General features: G+C 37.7%; 1 protein-coding gene across 17 annotated transcripts in view; it reads right to left on the minus strand.

Moving 5' to 3' along the window:
• Positions 1-25,277, minus strand: part of PARD3 (par-3 family cell polarity regulator) — a 459,468-nt gene that overhangs the window by 124,372 nt on the left and 309,819 nt on the right. For all 17 annotated transcript variants that reach the window (XM_042801882.1, XM_042801881.1, XM_042801880.1 and 14 more), the window contains 2 exons: positions 24,210-24,437; positions 18,195-18,411 (listed from right to left, as the gene is read on the minus strand). In XM_042801882.1, coding sequence (XP_042657816.1) covers positions 18,195-18,411; positions 24,210-24,437 — 445 coding nt within the window. The remainder of the gene's footprint in view (positions 1-18,194; positions 18,412-24,209; positions 24,438-25,277) is intronic.

The following is a 25,277-nucleotide window of genomic DNA, read 5'->3' on the forward strand; positions in this document are numbered from 1 at the left end:
TTTCTATTCATAAACATATTCTTTCATAGACATAGCCTAATACTTCTTTGAGTCCACTTACTGTATGGCTATGGAACGATCTCTTTATAACAGTAACACTACCTCACGCAACAGCTAATTTATTCAGTACTCTGTCATCTAAACCCTCTTATAAAAAGTGTAGCTAAGAATTAGTTTAATTTTATTTTGTAACTGCTTAAGCAAAAGCTTCAAGAAAAAACTTCTACAGCTAACTGAAATACAGGTTGTAAATTAAAAATACCCTGTCTAAGCAAGAGTGTGAGAAATTGATGGAAGAGAGCAGCTGAAATCTTGTTCACTCTAATTGCCAAGATACTCCAGGGTTCTACTTAATTTATAGCTTCTTAATCTCCTCTTACATTAAGGGTTAGAGAAAGTTTCAAGATAAGTGTAAATGCTCAAAGTCATATTTGCAGATCCACAGACTCAATCCTCACATTCAGCAACAATAGCAATCACAACATGTGAAGAAATTAAAAATGTAAGAGGACTATTTTTTAAAAAGTATGATCTCTAGGATATAACAGCGAAGTGACATCAGAGAAAAGGACCATCCTCAGACCCTGTGGTATTAGTTTGTTACATTATAACTAAAAAAAAGATGAGGACACAGACCTACACGCTTGAAGCTTGACCCTCAGATAGGAAACCTGATGAACTGTGGATAATCTAGTCAAACTAAAATGCATACTCAAACCAGTCTGACAGTCCCTAGCTGGCTCACTTTGAAGCTTACTTGCTTGAATGACTGTCACCAACTAGGAGGTTGTCTAATCCAAAGCCTACCACACTCAACAGAGACGCACTGACTAGCAAGTGCCTTCAAGTGGCTTTGGGCCAATGCACCAGAGCAACTAAGGAGACTCAACAGAGAAGACAGTGTAGCAGAACATTTAAAGAACAAGATCAAGCTACAGCATGATGCCATATATATAAAATATGTGAAACGTGTATAAAATACACATGTAGACATAAAGAACATGTAAACGATTTTGCATAAATAAATATATAGACAGAACAAATGAAGAAAGGGGGACGTCTGGGTGTTAGCAATTCCCCATTTACAGCTTATCTCAAAAATAGTTCAGTTTAAAAGAATATTTATCAGCACCCTTGATATAACAAAAATTATATATATATAATCTGCTAAATGGATTTTACTCTGATGCGTTACTGATGAGATCATTGTCGTTTGCCAAATCATCCACATATTTCATTATAATAAAGAGCTATAGAAGAAACATGCATTAGCTGATTAATGAAAAAACACAAAAATTGATTGAGACAGAAGTTCAGTAGCATTATGTTCCTTAACAGAAAAAAGACCATCATTAAAAATTAACAAAAGTTTAAGCGTCTTGAGCTATTCCCTCAGTGCTTTCTGTCTACAAGGCATGCTCTTCTCCCCATAGTAGCAAACAGTATTCACGCACACAACCTAACACTACTCAAAGGATTTTGCAATGATTTCTGTAATCTTTTTTACCTTTCAGTATCAGCAAAATCATGATTTATATTGCAAAAGATTACTGCAACACACACAAAAACATTCTGTTGCTAAAAAAAACCCCTTAATAAGCATAAACAAGGGCCCAACATATCGCACAAACAAAAATCACCCTGGTTAGCAATGACTTGAGGGTTTACAAGCCTTCCTTTTGAAACAAAATTATGCAACTGCTATTTTAAAAAATATCCTTGTAAGGGCAAACATTTACATATTTGTAATGGATTTCCAGAAATAGCAAGTTATCACATCTAATCAAATCAGTAGATCAAATTCTACTTGTCAGGAGGGAGTGACTGCTAGAGTGACTCAGCAGCAGCACTGTCCTGATATGACAGAGGAACACTGATGTACAGGCAGCAGGAGCAAGGCAGCTTGATTATAGGAGCTTGTGGGCATAGTTAAAATGGATGTTTATAACTTTTCGTTTTTCATGCATTTCCCCTCTATATTAAAACTGATAAAGCAGAAATCCTTCTGGTGCAACATTAAGCAGAGAACTCCTGCCAGGAAGGTTCCTGGAGAACTCTGCTGTCGGAAGCCAAGAAGAGTGCATTACAAAAGGACATAGGTAACTCGTGAAAATGAAGAATACCTCTGAAAAGGTACACTTGTATGTCTTCAGAGCAATGAGGTTTGACTTCAAGCAATAAAGAAACTCATGTGCTCAGCCATGAACACAGAAGTTTAAAGCGGGAGAACCAAAGTGGTTATCACTCCAAATTACCAGCCCTCTCTGAAGTTGCCACCCTGCACACGAGTACTGTAAAGCACACGAAGGTCTTCTATGTTATATTCACACATTTTCTCCCAACAACCTCTGCCTCAACTTTCCAAACATTAAAACCTATTTTTCATCACCATCCAGGTGGGGATTCTAGTACATCTTACCAAATTAAAGCTACTCAAAAACAACAGCCAGGATGACACATAAATTGCAATACTTCATGTGGAACATCACCGGTGATTCCCACAACAACTTCCTGGAAAGGAGTGGAAACAACATATGGGATCGGTAACCGTTTCCAGCCACTGAAGCTTAATTTGCCTGTCTGTGTGAGTCAGTATCCCAACTTCATAGAAAATGGGTATGATGCCAAACCAAGAGACATGTCATGAGGTTTCATTCAATTAATTTCATAAACAGTTTTGATAACATTTCCTGAAAGGCATGACACAACAGGCAGACTATTATTCACACCAAGTCGTTCTCTTTTCACAACTTAAGCATTGTAATATTTACTTCTAGTATAAAATGGTGGAACTTTTAAAAACATATTTCTTTTACAGAGAGACCATCTGTTTGCAAATTCCCAAACAGAAGATAATCTTCTTGCATTGCTATTCATGATCGCCTAAAGCTAGCTAGAGCCATTGACAGCTCAAACAAATAGATAGATAGATAGATAGATAGGTAGGTAGATAGATAGACAGACAGACAGACAGACAGAAAGAAATAAGAAAAAACCTAAAAACTAATCAAAACTACTGCAGTTTAAAAACAGGCTGAGAAGGTCAAAAGAAGTGGCAATAATTTTACAATGATAATATCAGAGAGAGAGCAGCAAGTCAGCAAACAGACGAGATTTTTCTATTGTATGGCCAAATCAACACAGTAAGCAATACCACAATGTACTAAAAGTCACTGTAAATAATTCATTTTCATGGTGGTCAGCCAAAACCTGTTAAACTGGTGACTGTGGCATCCCTGAAGGAATCAGGAATACAAAAGAAAGCTTCTGCTTAGATGCAACTGTGTTAGCAATCATCAATGATGGCAGCAACCACAGAAGCAGTACATGACATTTTAATGGACATTTCATAACAGTCTAAGCCTTTTAAAGTTTGCAAAACTCTTTAATGTTGTGTATGTTTTCAAAAAAGAAAGCTGTTATTGACCACAAAGTTACGTGCCCCAAGATTAAATTTGATACACTGTGTGTTATTTGTCATCGAAGAAAGTAGCATACATGTGACACAGCCAAGCTAATTCAGTCTTTTAATAGATAATACAATCTTAATGGGCAACATATCCTTTCATTACTGTCATTTAATGTACTTAAAAATGCTCTTGTCCCCCCTCTCAGACAGAATTTGCCAAACAAGACTGCAGTGCCCTGTTAGGTAATTCAGTACCAGGCAGTAAGATGTTAAACAGTAAATACAGATCACAAAAAAATAAAGTTTCACTTACAAAGTAAAGAGCAGGCTCCTGAAAAAGTTTGAGTGAAGGCCTCCAGTATGTCAACTCGTCTTTCATAGACTACATACATAAAAGCAGGTATACAACCCTCTACTTTGCAATACATAGGGATAAAAAAAAAAAATTCCCAAATTCTAAGCATCAACAGCAGCCTACTATTAATAGGTGCCTGTCTAAAGTATAATGTAGTTATTATTCTATAACATAAGCAATTTTTCAGAGTCAGGGTAAAATGCTCCTTGCCCCTGTGTGCTGGTTGCCAAGTCCAACCGACTGTCTCTTGCTCACACTGTACTGAGCAGGTCACAAAACCTTACCCCAGCTCCCCACCCCACAACTGCTGCCCTGCAACCACGCAGCAAGATGGGCACGCTTCTGTTGTTGCATTAGTCACACTCCACTGATCAGTTTAAAAATTGTGAACCAATTTAGGTATTAAAAATACTACATTGTATGCCTCTAATTACCAGTGTCCACTAAAAGCACTTAGCTTTGAGGGAACGTTTAAACCATGGCTACTCTTCAACACGTTCTCTCCACAACTATACTTCTAATTCCTACCCTGTTCATTTTAATGCATTATTGTTTCAAAATACAATGCTTCAAAATTGCAAATTATGTCTGGCTCAAGGGCTGATTATGAGAAATACTAGCACTTCTGCTTCTGTGTGAATAACTCTGATAATAATGAGAGATTGATTGAGCTCCAAGAAGTCCAAATGATGAGAAGGGTCAATTTGAACATTTCTATTAGCTTCTTTTGTTAAATCTAACACTTTGCCAGGCCAGAGACAAATACTGCATCTGGTTACCATGATTTTTTCCAACCCTACAAAAGTAAATTTAGAAAATGGGTACTGGTCTAGAGACAGACCTTATAAGAAATGCTAATGAAAGAGAAAAACCCACCCATTTTACTGGCACTCAAGAGATGGCGAAAAAAAAAAAAAAAAAAAAAAAGAAAAAGAAAACTTGCAAGGGAAAATTTGCTTCGACACTTTCATTGCAGAAAAGGAAAAAAACCCCTCAGTAATATGAACAGTCTTCATAACTTCATTTTACAACTGAAACGCTTGCATATTTATGAGCATGGCCTGCTTTTACACAAACATGAGCTACAAGAAAATCAGTAAAGATGCTTGCTAAGCACATGCAACAGGCAGAGAAACAAGGACACAAATGTGATACACCAGATAGTTGGACCAAGAAATTGCAGCAACATTATTCCAACTTAGTCATGCAGACTTGAAATTACACTGTATAAAATCAGCAAAGGTTAACTTAGACACACACAAAGTTAATCAAACTGCTCGCAGTTCATTTGGAACCTTCCAAAGATTAAAACTTCCCTACAGATCTCATTACCTATAAATGTTAATAAGTCAGTCAGCACTTTTTCTGTCAATTACTGAAAATCTTTGTTGATACACATCTCCTAGAAAATAACCTCTGCAGGGAAAATTAAACAATAGGTGATGTCTCTGTATCTTTAGTCTCACTCACATATTTACACTTATGGGAGGTAGGGAAAGCACAGATGATTTCCAGAAGAGAACAACAGACAATGCTGTAGGATCTGTGAGATAAGTCTAACCAAAATATCCTTAAAACCCAGACAAGCATGCAGGTGCTATTCTCTTTTCAGAGAACGCCTACAACACCGAACAGCAATTCCGCTTGCTGAGCTGCAGCACCCAAGTGCTTGTGTCTGTAGGTTACAGTTTAGGGTCTCCTGTCCCATTCTGGGTTCCACGGTGCCACATAAGTCTCTTTGGGGATAAAAAATAAACTTTAATTATAAAATTGGATGCTTTTACAAGGTGCTTTAGAGCACAACTCAACTAAGCTACACTGAATGCCCCTGAATCTACACTGTCATAAAAAACAAAGGGCAAAAACCAACAGGTACATTATTTTGAAAGTTTGCTACAAAGACAGTGCTAAGGCACAGGACATAGCCTAGGCCAAGGCTCTGGTTAGTATGGTTAATGTATACCCATTAACATGCTACTGCTGGCTTCATATACCTGTCTATTCTACCAGCTGATATTCTGCCCTGCGGCATGAAAATTTAGTTTCCGTATGCAGTATCTTCTGGGTGGAAAATGAAGAGCGAGACTTTGCACTGCAGCAGCACTGCCGGAACAAACCATCTCTGGAGCGGATGCAACAAGACTCAGGTGGATTATTGCTGGGAAGTCAGTTTGGCAGCGGGTCCCCGCAGCAGCTGGCACAGGCGCTTGCCCAGAGCTACCTGGAGCCCTGGAGACACCCGGCATCCTGTCGCTGCCAGTACTTGGAGCTTGAGTTGTCTTCATGGTAACTGCAGTTGAAATAACTATATCAATTGTGATTTACACCGCTGATTATTCCAGGGCCAAACTGGGAGCAGAGATTTATTTCAGATTGAAAAGCAGAGATTTATTTCAGATTGAAAGGGAATACAAACCAGGACTTGCATGGGACTAATTACAGGCAAGAGATGTGGGGTGGTGATTTTGTTTTGGTTTGGTTTGGTTCCAGCCACAATACAAATAAGCTCCTAGCACAGAAGACCTGCCCCATACACCCTGACATTTTTGTTCTCATTCGTATATATTCTGGCACTATAAAAAGTGACTGGGCGTATATTTAATTAGAAACTCAGACAGATGATGTTTAAAATAAACCCAATCTTGACATCAAAGATATCCAGCTCCTGAGATGCTCTTCTCCAAATGAGATCAGCTCTGCTCATACTTTGTGCTGCACACAGTATACATCAGTTATCACTGCCATCTTAATATTTCTTCTGAATATATAACATAAAATAAATCCTAAAAAAAATACCAATGGAAATGGCACTGAGTTTTCACATTTTATTTATCTCACACAAGCAGTTTTCTTCCTTTTGCAGTTATAAAAGGCAAACAGAATTAGCAAAGTATTTGGAGCTCCACAAATAATATCATGACTCCTAACAGTTACAGATGATAATACTGTTGGTATCATTACCTGCTCAGCAACATCAGAGAAAAGAATCACTTTAACACTACATCTGAAACTTCTGCTTGTGGCAGCATGTTGTGCTCTGAATTTCATGATTTTAGTACTACAGGTTAAAGACAAAGATAGCATCTATAATAACATTGTAAAATATCTGAGACTTATTTGTGGTATGTTGCTGTTGAAATGTGTAATAGCAATTCAGCTTGCATTCTAAATACTGCTGGCACACCTGGTGTTGAATATGCTAGAAGCACTTGCAGTCGTCATAAAAACGTACTACTTTCATTATTGTGGTACTCAAAAATGCTGATACAGCTAAAATTCCAGATACATTTTTGTTATTAAATCCTCTTTTTCAGAACCTCTAGAGCTAATCCATAAACTTTGTTTCTGGTTAGGTATCTTCTTACTAAGTACCGCCTATAACAGCATAGCAGAAAGAAGGAAATCTACATACATTTTCAGTCATCCATCCACCATCTATCCACCTTCAAACTAAACTCAACAGCAGCACCTGGAAGCTGTAGATAGCGTACAATTTTAGCATAAAAATATTTCATATTTCTACAACACAGGAAACACCACAGGACATCAAAGCCCTTGGAGACACTAGCATGGGCAAGTTACTATCCTGTTTTTTAAATGAGAAAACAGTTCCTCTTGAAATCTTAAGCAACTTGCTAAGCTCCAGGAGATTTCTGTATTGCAAACACAAACAACATAAGGACTAACTCTGCAGATTCCACTGATAAATCCAGGTCTATGAAGTTAATATATCTACTGAACTAGTTATTTCCAACAGAGAATTTCTCTACCAATACAGCATTACCAACATACTTTCAACATATAATACAAGCCCTTTAAAACAGCCATATCAGTAGTATGCTATTATATCAAAAAGAGTTAAGATTACCAAGTAGTTCCATGAAACTATATTATGTTCTTTTTCATTTTAGGACTAGGACCTGCAAGATTGATATCAAAACAGTCCTAAAAAAAGTTTTAATCATTTGTAGAAACTATGAATTTATCTTCTGCAGATGCAAACATTTCAAAATTTACTGTTAATCACATCATCAGCTAGCCCAAACATACACCGTAAAACTAGTTCATGAAGTGAATGCATTCCAGCAGGATCTATTTTACAAATATCTACAGCCTTTTCTTGCACTCCTGTTTATTATAAGTTTGCATAGAAGCAGTAAAAGTTAATATGCAGTGGAACACTACATTAACTACTGAAACGTTATTGCACATCAAAAAGGTTTACTGCTACTTTGCAAACATGCTTACATGAATGCCATAAAATATTGATATAATGAGTCAGATCTACTGCAGTGCATCGCAATCAGGTCTTTGCACTTGTAATGTAAAAGCAACTCCTTGATACAACAGTCATTCCACGCAATCTCTAAAATACATTTTTGTATATTATATACTACAAATTCTGTTAGTATTTTGGAATTAGGTAAATATACCCCAAATCATCAGTAACAGGAAAAATTGCCCATAACAGAATACAGACACACCATATTTTGTACTTGAGCACAAAGGCAACGTCTCAAAAAATGTTTGAGCTGCAGATCACTGAAAGCCTGGAAGACAGACCTGGGAAGAACTGCTATACAGTTACCCTGTTCTGGTACTCCACCTTTGGAAGCTACTACTGACTACTGTCAGAGACAAAATATTGGGATACAGGGACTTACTGGGTATCATTCAACTCTGTGTGACTGTATTCTTATGTTCTTACTTTAAACTCTAGAGAATCTACCAAACAGGGAAGGAATTAAAATTAATACTTTCTCCCCCTCTAATAGCAGTATAACTTCCTTCTTTTGTAACTGGCTGAACTACAAATGCATGAGGTTTTACTTGATATCTGTACCTTGAGATAAATTCAGAAGTATCATCATTAATACAACATAAATTTTATGTTTTTAATTAAAAAACAGGTGACATTTTCTGGTGTAGTATGAAATAGCAGAAAGGAATGTTTCTGTAGACTGTTTCTTCCTCAGTTCCGCAGAAAATAATCACCTTTTCTAGCCCAGTGGATCATATCAGACACTATTAGGTATCATATCAGCCAATCCAAGCTTGGTATCCTAATAGTTGCCAGTCCAAGACAATTTAGAGTAAGATGCTTGGAAGCACAGTAAAAATAACCTGTTTACAGATAACTTATTTCTTAACACTTAGCATGCAATGGGTGGTTCACAGTTACTAATGCATGCTTAGCTGCATTATTTCCTATGTTCTTGGTGTTCAAGGAACTGTGGGAACAGTAAGTCCTTGAGGGTAACCACATAACACAAAAATCCTTTAAAATGTAAATTTTTGGATGACAATCTTATCATACATCTACATGGTTTTGCTTCATAAGGAGGGTAAGTACATGTGGATTGATTGAGATTTTTTTGTACCAGTGATTACTCACTGTATCTTGTTCCTATCTCTTCTTACTGCGGACAAATATTTTTTACCAGGAGAGTGGTTAAGCACTGGAACAGGCTGCTGAGAGAGGATGCTGAGTTTCCATCCTTGGAGATATCTGAAACTCAACTGGGCGTGACATTCAACTGATGAAACGTTGAAGCTGGACTGCTGTGAGCCAGAGCTGAACCAAGCAGAGATCCTTCCTGCCTGAATCACTCTAAGAATGCAGTATATTCAGTATCATTTCAGTTCCTCCTAATTCTTTCTTCCCCTCCAGAAGAAGTAATAAACAGATTCAAAGTGGGGGGAATGCTACTTGCGTACCCCACTGGTATTGTGTTTCTATTTCCTTCTCTCTTATTCTTTCCACAAAACTTGTTTCCTCTTATTTTTCCCTGAAACAACTTGAAAGCCTAAATAAGTCCTCTGAATGACTTATACCCACTGTTTTCTTACTACATTCAGGGAAATGCAGGGGCTCACAGACTACTATGCCAGTATATTCTATTCTGGAAATTATACTGGTTTATACCCATTTTGCCATTTTCACTGAAGTGTTTTATAATTCTGCCTTTAATGGCTATTTCTCTGCACAACAGTAGGATATGTGGAAATCCTAACAGGAGGCATCAGCCTGCCAATGCACCGTGAATACAGATCATAGCTCCTGGGAAGTGAAACGCAGTAGTAAGTTGGAGCCTGGCATTTTAGCAAAAGGATCGGCTGTCCTGCAGCTGCCAACGTAAGTACCTCAAGTAACTGTGACTTAATAGCCTATGTCATCTTCAGCTATAAAAATATATTAAGTTGCATCATTTTTCATCTAAGACAACATTACTATTCGTCCTGTTTTTAAAAAGGATTTTCAATGAAGACTCTGCTTTAGAAACTTAATCTACAGCATCCGTAATGTATACCCATGTACAGGTGCTACCAGTAGCAAATTATATCTCTAAAGAACATTTCCAACAGATAATGAAACAAATGTCATTAACAGAGCTTTTCATCTAACAGATCCTTCACGTCTCAAGACAGTATTTATTTACCATACTTTGTTACGGACTAGCACACTGCCTAGTTAGTCTTCAATTATCACATCAGGTGGAGGAAAAAATCCTATTCTATATGAGCTAAAACTGAAATTGACTTTGAATCTCTGAACTGTCAACAAATTCTTCTCTGAAAAGGTTTGCCTTGCAGAGATTATAAAGTAGGTGTCATCCTTGACACTTGCGTTCTATATTCATCCGGCAGGCCTGGAAGAGAAGTGTCGCAGAACGCCGTGCGGGATGGCGGAGGGCTCAGCTGTCACGCCTCCTGCCTCCCTCGCTTGCTTTGCAGGCAGAGACGGTGCTGTAAGTGTCAAAGGTTCTCTATTTAAACTCGCTGACAAGCAAAGGAAGAATACTAGGAAAATATGTTATCAACCACTATGAACTCGCCTCTAGTAACAGGTCATCGTGACACTTATTTCTGGATGTCAGAAACAAAAGCTTCAATTCTACTGAAATTAAAAAAACCCCAAACAAACCCATATGATATACCCCCATCAGATTTACAAGTTCAAGATTTACTCTGGGAAAATCATGTGATAAGAATACACAGAGCAAAGCCCTGCTTTCTGTCAGAATGACAAACTAGAAAGCCACATATGATTATGTTAATCTCTCACTTCAAATCTCCCTTGCACAATCGCATACCACTGCTTTCTGTGTTTCATTTAAAAGTCATAGAGTTTACTAACCACTTAGTGAAGCTGCATGCCTTAAATCCCTGACAGATTATGTGAAGATGTTTGATTTTGAAACACAAATTTGCCATTCCACTGTCCCCCACCCCAATGACACTTGGTCAAAAGCTGGTGTGTTTGGGGCTGTAGGCAATGAAACACACATGTCCTCAAAGCAACCGATTCCACCAAGCAGCAGCAAAGAGAAAGGCAAAAAAGTGTGGAGAGGAAGGAAGAAGCATGGCTTGCTTTCCTTCAAAAAAGAAAGCTATTTTCAATCAAGCTTATCTCTTTCAGTCCCTTATTTACTTTTAATTGGAAAGAAGGAAGTGAAGAATATGAAAATGCTTTGAAAGACATTTAGAAGAGTCCTGGGTAATTGTCTGCATCAAAGATGACAATTTGCTGCATGGCTGATTTCATTTGAAAGGCTTTTCTGATTCTGTGTGTCCCAGTGGCTGGCTGAAACTTTGAAAATGGATCAGGACAGAGTAGCCTAGAGCAGAATAGTAAAGAAGGTGCCATTAACAGTATCCGTCTTGCAGCCATGACAAGGACTCTGCTCCTTTTCTGAAGCTTGAAAAGGCATTGCACTTAGACCTTGCATCTAGGATTGCAGTGGGTCGCACATTTTCTAGCTTGTGGCAGAGGAGGAGAAGCAGATGTGGGCTTAATGACAGTTGTGCCATCTGGCTCATAGTAGTATCAGGCAAAAACCAGAGCACAAATGGCCTCAGATTCCATTTACCTGAGCAACGACCCAGCTCAGTATTCCTGATAGAAGTCTCAGCACAAGCACTGCAAGCTGTCGGTGATGTTCTCAGATGAGCATTAGCAAACCCAGGCACAATTCAGTGTGCAAGCAATGAGTTTCCAAGTTTGAAATGATACAGCTGATGGGTGTTTAAGCAATAACCATGTCCTCCGTGTTCTAAGGCTCAAGATTTACGGTCTTTTGTGCCATGCACAGAGCACTAAAGAAAAAAAAAATCTAACTTTCTGAGCTTGTTTCCATGTTTTCTATTAAGTCCATACATCAGTACGTGTCATTTACCAATACGAAGTCCTATTAGTCATGCTTACAAGGTAAACGCTATTATTCCTGCTTCTTAAGCTACTGAATGATGAAATTCAGACCACAGATATTATTTTATCGAGTTCAAGGTATTTGCCAGTCCTGTTGATTAGGGTATAGTTCAACAGTATTTTACACAACTCAGTTACATTTTTGTCATGTGCCTGCTTAAAAGTCTGAAGGTTGTTATTAAATGAAAGAGAAAGAAAGTAATTACTAAATCAATGGGATAACCCTTGTGATTTGCTTTTCATCTCCTCACAGACATTACAATGAGAAAACTAAAATGAAAACCAGAATAGGCAATACAAGGAAGTCATGTAACAAGCAGCAGTAATCCACGTAGGTTTTTCTCCCAAACTCCCAGTCAGAGGTCTCAGATGGCTAATGTGGTTGAAATGTGTAATTCAAAGCTACAAATAATATGTTTATGAATCTGGACATGTCCAGTGCACCTTGGAAGCAGCTGTGTCGGGAAAAAAAAAAAAAAGACAACAGTATATCCGATTTCACCTAAACAAGATTGCAAACTAAATTATCTATTTCCTCTCACAGAACTGGAAGATACAACACTGCAAGGTTCCCAGTTATCATTTTAAATGTAATTAAATCTAATTAGGGTTAGATTTTAATGGTAATTGGGAATATTGCATTTGCATTGGCCATCCAGTGCACTGATTTACCCACCCGTATGCTACAATAGATAAGAGAGGAATTAAAGATCATACGTTATGGCTTTACATCTCTGTCAACATTACAGGCTAGATCTTGAAATACACAGCCCCCAGTACTAAACATACCTATGCACACGGTTAATTTTATGCATATTGCCTTGTTCCGTGAACTTCAATGCACAGTGCTTATTATGTTCTCCACTGAAAAGTTAAGTTTATGTGAGACTGAGGTATTATTTCCTACAGTAGAAAATGTATCTATTTCCTATAACATATGTATCCAGTTGCTTCAAATTACATTATATCTATTTCATAAGTAACCTCCAAAACCAGTGCAGATATTTTCTTACTTAAACTCAAGGTTAAGATAGAATGTGCATATCCCCCGCCCCATCTTTTGTTCTCCTCAGCAGTTCCCCTCTTAAACTCAAACATACCATTTGTATTTGCAAATCTGTTTTTATCCGCTCATATCAAGGTCTATTTGTTTCAGCAGGTTTTTATTATCAGGCAATGACTGTCCCTCCAGTATTTCCAGCAAGACACGACTAGATAGCTTGGCCTCCCTGCTACTCACCTTCCTCCCATGGAAACACAGAGCTGCTTTTTTTCCCCTCCTTATTCTCAACATCTTGGTAGTTCAGTTTTTTCTTAAGATGTTACTCCTCAGACACATCCTTTCCTGAGACTGATCACTTGCTGTTGTGGTTTGAGCCTGGTCGGCAACCAACCACCACAGCTGGTCACCCACCCTTCCCCCTCCCCACACCTGGGAATGGGGGAGGGAATTGGAGGGGTAAAGGGAGACTCACTTGCTGAGATAGAAACAGTTTAATAATGGTAATAAAAGGAGAACAATAACAGTAATAGAAAATATAAACGGGCAATGCACAATGCAATTGCTCACCACCCGCTGACCAATCCCCAGCCCGTTCCCGGCTGGCGACCCCGAAATACCAAGATCCCGCAATCGCAATCCCAGAAGCAAGAGAGCCCCTTCCTGACCACCCCTCCTCTATACAGTGAGCATGACGTTCCATGATATGGAATATTTCATTGGCCAGTTTGGGTCTGGTGCTCTGTCCGTGCTCCCTCCCTGATCCCTGTGCCCTTGTGCACGGGCAGGACATGGGGAGTCGGAGAGTCCTTGAAATCTCAGTAGCAGCTGAAAACATCAGTGTGCTATCAGCATTCTTCTCGTACTAAACCCAAAGCTAAATACAAAACACAGCACTCATCTAGTTCCCGAAAAGGAATATTAACTCTATTTCAGCCCAAACCAGGACACTTGCCAGACATATTTTTTCTACCATAAAACTCACCAGTGAGAGTCCTCCTGTACTGTATCCCCAGTAAGAGTGTGGCTGTCTACTTACTTGCAAATGAAATTAATTCCCTCAAAAAGTGACATAATCACAGTGATGCCAACTGTCTCACAGAACCATGGTCCAGGGACAACCATAGAGGAAAATTATATATGGCTTGAGGAAGCTGGGGAGAGATAAGAAGCTACCACTTCAGTTGCCTATGACCTATTACTTCATCAGTCCAGTCACCCATCTAGAAACTATATCCAAGCTTGTACACTGGGAATAAGCATGAATGAAGTACAGAGATCATACGTGATCAGCAGTATCACAGCAGATGTGTCATTTCATCACAGTTCAATAATAATAATAAATAAGAACAATCTCAAATTTGCCTATCTTACATCCTGTGAGGGGACCCACTTTCATAAATGAAAATGCCCTGTACATGACAGGGGCAGAAGGAGTAGAAAAGAAGGTGGCATATACATTTTTTCTCTCTCAGGAGAAGTATGACAAAGAATTGCATGATGTAGAAGCCCACCAAATTAATGTATCCCTACCAGCACTAATTACAGGTGCATTGTTTGAAACTGTGAAGCCTTTTTCTTAAGGGAGTACTACAATAACTTATTTATCAACTGATTGTTTTTGTCAGGTTGATTTTTATCAAAAAGCAAAATCTCTACTTAAAAATAAACGAAATCAGACTCAGAAATGAATCAAAATATTTTAGATTGCCACTGGAGAAGTATAAAGTTTTTTATAAAATTCTGATGTCGAAACATATATTGACTCAAGCCTTCTCTAGTAGTGAAACAAAAAAATCTAGTAGAACTTCATATTAGCTTCTCAAAAACTGTTTGCTCAGCTGGCAGTGGCCATCCAGGCATCCCTGAATGCCAGCAGTGGAGAAGAAGGAACTGTACAGCCTCAAATTTGGTATGTGATTACAGCCACAGGACACTGCACACGATCCTACTGAAGGGGTAAGAAAGACAGGTATGATGCAACTATTCAGGTAAAACAAATACATTCAGGTGTAAGCAAAGTTCTGCAGCACCTGCATCTCCTTCAGTAGATCGATATTTTTCTTCAACACTTTTGTAGATTAACTTCTGCCCTATATTGATCTGTGAAGAGAAAGAGACTACTCCACCAAATGACAAATTTAAATAAATTATTCTGTTCTGCTCTGAAATGCCAATTTGAAAAAAGAAATACACACATGTTCAGACAGATTTATTTCACAGTGCGAAGGGTGAACTTTCAGACTGTCCACAGCCCAATATCATCAAAGGTCCTCTGGAAATAATGGGAGTTGTACATGTCAGAGTCATGCAGGCTGTACCCTGTGTTTTACAGATCTCCTTCATAGTTATGTCAATCCTCTTTACTATGTTTGATACAAGCAGTAAAATAATAGAAGTGTTTAAAAGATTTACTTATGATTTTAACCTGCTATCTGAATCATCCAGAGATTTCTTGGAAATGATTACTAGATGCTGAAGGATAAATGTAACCTAGGGTTCTCTAGTGGGAGTTTCCATCTCACAGTACAGTTTAATGAAGATTCCAGTAGCAAATCCTAAGATTTTAACTGAAGGCAAGGAGACTTATTTTTATATATCACATAGACTCCACTGTATGAGCTGCCAGTTTGCATATAGGCAATAAAAAGCCCCCTGGCTAAATACAGACATTGGAATAAGGTGTCAGTTAACAGTAATTTCATCCCGCAAGCATTCTTGCCCATACAATCTAATGTAGAAAGATTATTTTAAGATAAGAGTACTGAAAATGAAGAAAAAAATTGAAAAAGGAGAAAAGAAAAAGAACTACAAAGAAATCACAATGTTGCACGGAACCAAAACATCCAATTATGCTTTGATCATGGCTTGAATTTTAAATGTTACTGTCATCATTATTTTCTATCGCACAACTTCCTTCAGTGATTACTTGATATCTATGATATATGTCAGATGTACAGAAAAACATAGCATGTTATAGGCAGAAGTAGTAGCTTATCTTGCAGACATAATAAAGCCCATCTCTCAAACATTACTCAGAAGCCTGTCAACAAAGCAAATCAAGCACTGAGTGGAAATGAGGCATAATGCTTAATTCCCTCAATCAGCATTTTCCTGCTTGCCAGGAGCACCTCTCTTGGGTGGGCTGACAAGGTGCAAGCTAATTTACAGATCCAGGAGGAGTCAACTGCATCCAGATAGCACTGCTCCCACGTTAATTAAGAGGAGACTGAAAAGTAAAGTTCACTCAGAAATGGTAGTGAGGGAAAAAAATAACTCAAGGAAATGTTATGAAGAGCAAACAACAAAGCAATCATCAGATCTTCCTATCAGTCAAATTACTGTTTCCAGATTAAAGATTTCTGAAGTGTGATATCAAGCATACAGACAAGGTTACTTCCTATTTAGCTGGGAGCACCTGATTAAAAATGGTATTAATTTCCACTTTTGCACTCATTTCCATCTAGAGCATTCAAAGCTGCACAGAAACACCAGACAGTAGGCTCTAAGACTGAAGAGCATAGAGGAACTGATGAACGCTGCAACGAGCCAGCTCTCTGGAATGTGAAGGCTCCTCTCTTTGCATGGGACCCTCTGCAAGTCAGCCCTTTGTCTGTGTGCCAAAGCTTGCAAAGTGAAGCAGCTATCTCACAAGTCCTCTGGGTACTGGGAATGTTATGCAGGAGGAAACAGTGGACCAAAGAGCTGCCCAAGCCTTCTAGATGCTGTAAACACTTTCTGACCAAAATCATGATATCCACGAAGCTACTTAGCCCGCATAGAATTTACCATGTATAATGTGCTTCAATTTTACCTGTCATTTCTGCTGTATAAAAATGGCAAAGATGGCAGAAACGAACCAGTCAGCATTTCGTATCTCCTACCTTCCACTATCCCCCAGCGCAGGGTGCAACACTTTGCTCCAGGCTTGAATTTAGGCAGGTGAATGCCCAGAAGATGAGGGCATCCCCGTGGGACTTGCAGGCAAACAGGCTGAATTGCCCTTCTCCTGTCTGACATGTGGGACTATCTCCTCTGGCTCTTTTGGTGTTCTGTGGGATATGCTGTCTAACAACTTGGTATTATTTGGTGTTTTCTAAACACATTTTCTAACTAATGTTTTCTAATTAAATACTTTTTTTTTTCCTAATTAACTAATATTTTCTGATTAGTTTTTCTATTAACTAATTTTGTAATACAATTCACAGACACAGAACAACTCTCAAGAACCTACACAGTTACAACATAGGTTCAATTAATGTTTTACAGGATAAAGAAGGTAACAGAATGAAAGTTAACTGAAGTTCCACTTACATGTTTTCAGAGCAGAATCACTGTTAATTAATCTTTAAAATAATATTGTTATCTCACTTCAAAATTAAATAATGAATCACTGCATATACAAAAGAAAACAAACACTGCCTTAGTATTGTTTTTTCTTGGAAATATATTTATTTACTCTAGCTAGCTAACAGAAAGACTGATTTTCTTCTCTCTCACCCCTTCCTACAAGTGATCAAAGGTGTCTTCCATGTTTCACCATTTACCCAGAACAGCAGGGTGTCCCTCAGCAGTCTGCTCCTTTCTGATCACTTATGTTTGCTGGAGAGACAACTCCTTTCAGAAGAAGTCACTGCTTGGTAAAAATCAGGTCTTTCACTGACCCCTTATCCAGTCTGTGGGTTCTCAGAGCACACAACCTTATTTATATCCTGTTTTCCTTGAGAGAAGCATGCTGTTTTTCAATCTCAAACTGATTCATCTCTTTCGCATCATGCCTCCCTGATACCAAATGGTCTTAATAGCAAAGCAAAGAAAAACAGTCATTTAGTAAAACATAAGCTTTGGGTACAGTATTAGGAACAGCACAGTTTAAGAAAAAAAAAACAAAACCCAGAATTGTTTGACTTCTCAAAGGACATGTGTGTAACTTAGACATCACCAAATACTCTTTCCAAGACGATGCAGTTTGTTGCTTAAAATAATTTTTAACTTTGCAGTCTGTTTAGCCTGACAGCCATCTCCTTCTCTTCCATTCTGAGCTGCTTCCCTTCCATGACACCACTCTTAGGCTCAAAAATTGAGAGATAGGCCTATATACATCATGTATGTATTAGTATAGTAAAATATGGCCTCAATGAACAGCCGCAATATAAATGAACAACTAAAAGATGAAACTTCTTTTTAGAATTCATTCTACATATGATTGCAAAACACCTACCTGAACATGTCTCCTAAGCCTTTCAGCATTCCTTTCTTTGCCTTAATTTTATCCTTCTCTTTATCTCGATCTTTCTTTTTTTCCTTTCCAGCCTTTTTTCTGTCACCTTTATCTTGGCTTCCATTCATCTGTCTCTCCAACGAGTGGGATGGCTGGTCACTTGCTGTGGACACAGATTCTCTACCAGATCTTGAGCTCTCCTCTGTGTCTTCCTCCACTGAAAGCATAAATTAAGAAACATTACTGAGATAAGAACAAACAACAAGGGCAGGATTTTTGGTATATTGCATAATGTATTTTGAAGCAGTATGTATACACAACCACAAAATGCTCTTTTTTTTTTTTCTTCTTTTTTTCTTTTCAAAATCAGTATCAGCTCATGTGGGAGTTTCCTGGAATGCTCACTTGTACTATTAAACTCTTAAAAGCAAGGAATTCACCTTTGAAGAACACTCTGCAAAACACATTTCATGCTTTGTGGGTATTCTGAATAATGTATGGATTAATAGAGAGGATTAGCAAAGTGATGTTAATTGGCCCATTTTGTTTCAGTATCTAAATTAGTAGAGGAGAGCTTTAGAAATATCTGCAAGAAGAAATAACAGCAGTGCAGCATGCCCCATCAGTAAGTTCTTAGTAACACTCTTATAAAAATATGAAAGTCATTAAGGACTGTTAACCCTCTATACAAGCCTTAACAGACTTTTTTCTTCTGCTGCAAGTTACATAATGGTTGTGTTGCACTACTTCATTTCCTGAAGCAGTTCAAAACACATCATGAACCATGATTTTTATTCCTGGTTGAGAAGGAGCAGCCTGGCAGGTTCCGGTGGGGAGATTCCATCCAGCAGAATAAGTGAAATCCTTTAAGGGCAGATAACACGTTTCTTCTCTTTCTCCAAGACCAAGACTCAGAGCATCCCTATGTCTTAACAAAGCATATGTATTTCAGAAAGTTTGAAAGAATAATGACCAAAAGAAACAAACCATTCGAAGACTGAAAACTCCCCCAGAAGCTTAGTGAGAAAGAAATAAAGCACTTTAAGCTTGTGGGTCAGAATCTTGCAACCATTTTGACTTCACTTAAAGCCAAGTCCAACAATTACACTGCATGGCTGGTGAAGCTGTGACCTTCCAGGAGCTCTAATACTTTAAATCATCACATTATAAGTAGGGCTACACCTTCTTCCTATTTTCCAACAGAGAGCAAGAAGCAGCAGTTAGGATCACAGATGCATACTTTGCGCTGTCCCCTGTAGCTCTAATGAATACAAAGGCTCCAGACAACCTTTGGCAGTATAAGTTGGAAAATACAGTTTTGCTTCATATATACAAAGTCTATGGAAAAGAAAAATTTTTTGTACCTAGTACGATTTGGAAATGGCCACAGCTTATAGAAGGAGAAAATAATATTTTTTTAGTTTAGCATATGTTTACTACCTCCTATTATTATTCCTGCTAATATTATTGTTTCTAGACCTCATTGACTGTTCTACAGCCAATAGAAGTGTGTCATTCTTCAGAAATTTCTCATATATAGACTACTGCAGATTACAAACTTGCTCTTCTCAGTCATCATTCATATTCACCTTACAAGTAATTCATTGAACCTGTAAAGTCCATAAATCACTGACTGAAAGCCATTTTATATCATCTCTCTGTCTCTCAGATACTTGCCTGCAAAATACTTTCTATCCATTAATATTACAATACACAGACCTGTCCAGTGGACTTAGTGCTTATTCACTGAGTATTGCAAGATTTCTATAAATATTCTCCAACCCTGGAAGATCACATAAACATATTTTAAGTAAAACATACCATGTCAGATAAATTTCAATAAATATTTCTGAATCTCAACTAATACTCTGAAGTACCAATCACCAGAAGGGAAAAAAAAAAAAAAAAAAAAAAAAAAAGAAGACAGGTCTACAGGTCTCAGCATTTCATGTTAACTTGCCTTTGGGATGGCTATTAGTTAAGCAGACGATACAGCATCTCCACTGTAGGTACAGTTTTAATATTCAGATAATTGTATTTTAGAAAATTGATAAGCCCGTCCTATACATGCCTCTGTACTAGCTGTACTTGTACTTTTTTTGGTCACAGTGTTTCTTGATCAGTGTCTGGAATGATATTTAGTTATTATTAAAAGAGTAGTGGAAAACCACTTTGGAATAGAGATGCTAATTTTTTTCATGTCAATTTATAGCTACAATCTGTTCCAGTTCAACTAGACATTTAAAAGATTCTACTTATAAATTAATATAATTTAAAAAAATGCATTAAATTTCTGACAAATTTCAAAGTCAAATGTTTACTTGGTACTTCATTGCTAGATTTTTAAAGATGAATCAATTTTGACCTATGGCTGTTCATATAACAATACATTACATTAATCCGAAATATGCATTAAGTGTACTGTGGTATGCTGAGCCGCTGAACAACTTGTCACAACAATGCTTCCTCTTATTATTTATTTTGCAAATTCTATGCCTCACTTCCTCACTTGTGCTGCAATAAATATTTGTCTATCATACACAGTTTGCTTGCAATTAACTCTGTAGCTTAGACTGAGTCCTGCAAACTAGGTTGCCTCTTCTCCTGCAATAAACACTGGTGTCTCTAATGCAGTAAAAAGATTTCCAGTTTTCTTAAAAGGACTCAACGCGAAGAAACTTGTTTCACTTTTATGTAGCACAGTCATTCTGCAATTAACATATACCTAATTACTAGTGTTTAGAACAAATGCAAATGCTGCTCAATTAAAATTCAAGGCCAGGCTACAAATAAAACTTCTAATTTTTGTTAAGTTGAAATAATGACATTAGGTTACTGCAAAATGCAGAACGTATTTGTTTTGGTGCTGTTATTTCCTTTCTTTCCTGCAATCTCCTGCTTCCCCATTAAGGATGCTGAAGCCAAAAAATTAAATTGGAGTATACTTTAAACATCAATTAAACCTGAAAACTAGTGTCATTTCATGAACCACACTGTACTATGGAGAACTACACAAACAGGTATTATGAAGCTATTCTTCTAATAAGGCCATAAAATGGAAAAGATGCACATGAGGAATCAAAGCTACTTAATGTGAAGCTATTTTGCCACTAAGCTTCTAGGCCTCTTATTGTGATACTTAATACAGCCCTAGATTCTAGCAATTAAGATTCAGCAAAAGATTAGAAAGCTTTGTCGATCTCTCCCAATCCAAATGCCTCGTTCTTATTCAAGACATAAAGATAAACATTTTGCTTCCAGTCAGCTATTTCAAGTATTAAGGAGAAAAAAAAAAAGCAGGAAAAATTATTTGTAAAAGCTGAACACCCACACCTTTCCCCAAATGTTACTTCTTTACAGCCATTAAAACTTACATGCATCTTCTCAAATACATTTTAAAATGTTACTGAAGAACTGGTCACTGTTATTTGACTTCCATCCTACATTTAGTAACTTAATAGCACGTTGTTCAAAGGACAGCAAGTACATTCCAAGGAGAGTCAGCCCCTTTGCCACATACACTACCTGTATTTTTATGGCTTTTCTATATGGGGTGATGACATGTTAAAAATTCCTCTATACAATTTTCTGCAGTGCTATTATTTGCTACTCCAAAGAGGGTCAATGTCTGGAAGAAAGAAGAACTCAGCGCTGAAACACTTGGAGGAGAAAGGGGAAAAAATTCAAGTAAGACAAATGGATCCAACCTCAAGGGCATCAGTAAATTGACCACCAGCATGTTTGCCTGGGTTTTATAATGAGAGAAAGCCACATTTTAATTTCAAATAATTATGGAATAATTAAATACAATTAAAAAAAACTTAGGCAATGTCATTATGGGAACAGTGAGGCATTAGTTACATTAGGACCAAATTGTTAAATTAACTTCTATGTATTTGTATGTGCCCAGGCTTTGCCCAGCTGAAGACACCATTTTGCAAATTCTCTGGAACCTGAGGCCACATGTAATTTACACAAAGTGGAGTGGACTGCAATGCTTTCAGTTTTAACACAGATACAGATATGTTTTCAGAAAGACAGACCTGAGGACCTAGCATTTTGTGCTGCTTTCAGGCAACATATGGCTGGGTCAGCTCGTAGGTTCCCATGGCCACCATGGAAAGGAGAGGACCTCGAGGACTGAATTCTGTCCAACCAATTTACTATATTTCCTTTGCTATTCATCTGCTTCTATTAACCTGGCACTGAAAACTTTTGGATTACTTCTTAGATACCTTATTATACTATGCGGAAGCTATTAAAACACAAGTAACTCAACAGAATGTGTAGTTCTATGCACATAGCTTTGGTCACACCTTGTTCAGCCCTTCATTACCACGTGAGACTTGAGAACAGCCTCACTTTTGCTCTCCCCATGACACTGAGATGGCTCTTGGTCCACCAGTGCTAGATGACTTGATCCATACAGAGAAATGAGGGCAAAGACTCAGCCCATGGCATTCTGATTTCAGCCACAAGGCTTTGTCTGGTTTCCGCTACTCCCATAAAAATGATACAAAGGCCACCAAATACTTCCTTGCTACTCTCCATGCATTGCATCAACAAGCTCAAAACCCCTTACAATAATCTCATAAACCTATACACGCTTAAAAAGTGTTTCATGACAATAGCTTTGCTATATTTTAGATCAAATTAAGCTAAACCATCTGTAACTTCTGGATAAGCCTTGGATATCTGATGCCTCAGAACAGGATATTACTATCACTGGGCTCACACCAGATAAGGCCTTTTAGAAAAACATGGTCTTATGTCCCAAAAGACCATAGGCATGTGGTCTGGGAGAATGAGCAGGATAACTACACATTTTCTCATGCCTATTCTTCTACTGGCCAGAAACAGATTGACAGCTAGCAGCACCAGACCAGCATTTAGCCTCACTGCTGCGTGAAATTGCTAGGTGCTGGAAAAACGAAGCAGAATTAATTCCGTCCATAACGACCTTTGGGAAAAGTGACTGGCAAAATGACTTCCCTTTCAGTCTCAGAACACTTTTAGAAAGAAACAGTTTTTAAAAAAATAGCAAAGAGTTCTAAGAAAATAAGCAAGTGATTACAGAAGTAGCTTGTAACAGAATATTAGGGAATGACACTTATGAAACAGATTTTCTGAATCTAAAAAATTTTTAAAAGAGTGGAAAGTGAAAAATCTCTTTTCAAGCCTTTTCTGTTAGAATTCAGGGTAAAGACTTTACTACTTCAACCTTCCCACCATCATCTTCATTCATAAACTTCTAACTAGCTGCAGGTTGATTAAAAAAAAAAATCTGCTGGTGTGTGACAAGTTGGAAGTAGTACAACATGAAGGTTAAAAATTCAATGATTTTAATACAGCCCCTGATTGAGGTAATTTACCATTCATACTATTTTCATTCAATACAAGTTGTCATTTTACCAGCCCATTCTTACATAGTTCAATAATGATAAGGTTAGCTTTGAAGTGATTCTTTTATGTTAATGACATTCTCCACATGTTGGGTCATACTTCGGGTTAAAGAACTGAAAATGTAAATGAATGCCCATTAGGGTGGGTAATAGCTGATCATTAACTTTATATTTTATTAGATCTGCCAGCCTTACTCACTCTAATTAGGGGACAGTGATTTCTTTTTTTCCCCCCAGACATTACAAGTGTACTCCTTCCAAGCTAAATGCACATATTTTTATAACATAAATTCAGTGAGTTTTTTGTCTTTCTGCATAAGTTTTTTTCTAATTTACATCAGTAAATTAATTAGCTATTTTACAGAAAATTTTCATAGTAATTTAAGTAAACACTCTAATATAATTATTTCCTTATTTTAGAAAGGAAGGAAGCTGCAGAGTGTTGCAATCTGTTAATGCATATGAAGGGGAAAAGTCTGAAAAAAAAATGATGAAGAGAAGTTAGTTCTATTCTTTAAAAATCCTAAAATTATCTTCTACTACTTTAAATCATTTTCTAAAGGAATTAACTTATGTTGTTAGCATTCTTTATGTACAGCAATAATTTACTTACAAGTTTCCATGCCTTCATCATCATCATCTGCTACAGGTTTATCATATGATTTGTCTATGGCAGCTCTGAAGCTTTCGTTGCAGCCTCGTCCTCGGATAATTCTCGGACGCGGGCGGTGGAAGGGAATATCACCATTCAGAGTCACCTCAGCAACGGCTGTCTGCAGACTTTCTAATGAGCTGGATTTCTTCAGACCTAATGAAGGCCCCACATCTCTGGTTGGGGAACCTTAGTGATTTAAGGGAAAAAAAAAAAAAGTAATCAGAATTAGTATTGAGAACTGCATGCTTGATAATGCATATCCATCCTGAAAGTCTTTGGGGACACACTTAACATTATTCACATCATCTCTCAATAATCTGTAGGGAATTCTCTGCAGATTTGTTGGTCTCCGAAGTGAATGAGTATGTCAAGTCACAGTCAGCGAAACCGACAACGTTAGTGATGTCTGGCTTTTCAAATCAGTGAAGAGAGACCAACATCCATTACTATTATTTTAACAATGTGAATGATAAAGTAATCAAGGGGGGTTTAAAAACATAGCTCATGAAAGCAGCAGATACATATCTACCAGCATCAAACATCACTATTAATTATTTTTGTTTTGAGCAGGAAATTTTATCTCTACTAGCAACTGATGAACAGACAGCGGATTATGAGCATGAATCCTATTGTGTTTAGAGTAAGTCTTGCAAAGTAGCCTGACTTCTGGCTTCAAGGAACATGCTGTTTGCTTTTAATTGAGTTTTAAAGACTTGCATCAAATTGCTAGCAATTTCATAATTAAATGCTTCTGAGAAATATCAGTTGACTTGCTGCTATTCTGTGAAGTTGTTTAAAAATATCTGTGGAAAGGACCCATTTAGTCAGGCAATACCAGTTACCTAGCTGGAAAGAAATGCATTCCTAACAGTCACTGGGTTGATGTTTGGGCAGCACTACAGCTGGGGCTAGGGGCAGATCTTACTGCCGCAGCATGTCTGGAGGTGTGCCAAGAAACACCCAGACAGTATTCTGCAAAAGCCTTTCCCCATCTAGACTTTTCTTCTCAGGTTTGCGGACTAAAAG

Source organism: Tyto alba, unplaced genomic scaffold (assembly GCF_018691265.1).
Source record: "Tyto alba isolate M040663 unplaced genomic scaffold, T.alba_DEE_v4.0 Super-Scaffold_38, whole genome shotgun sequence".
Lineage (NCBI taxonomy): Eukaryota > Metazoa > Chordata > Aves > Strigiformes > Tytonidae > Tyto > Tyto alba.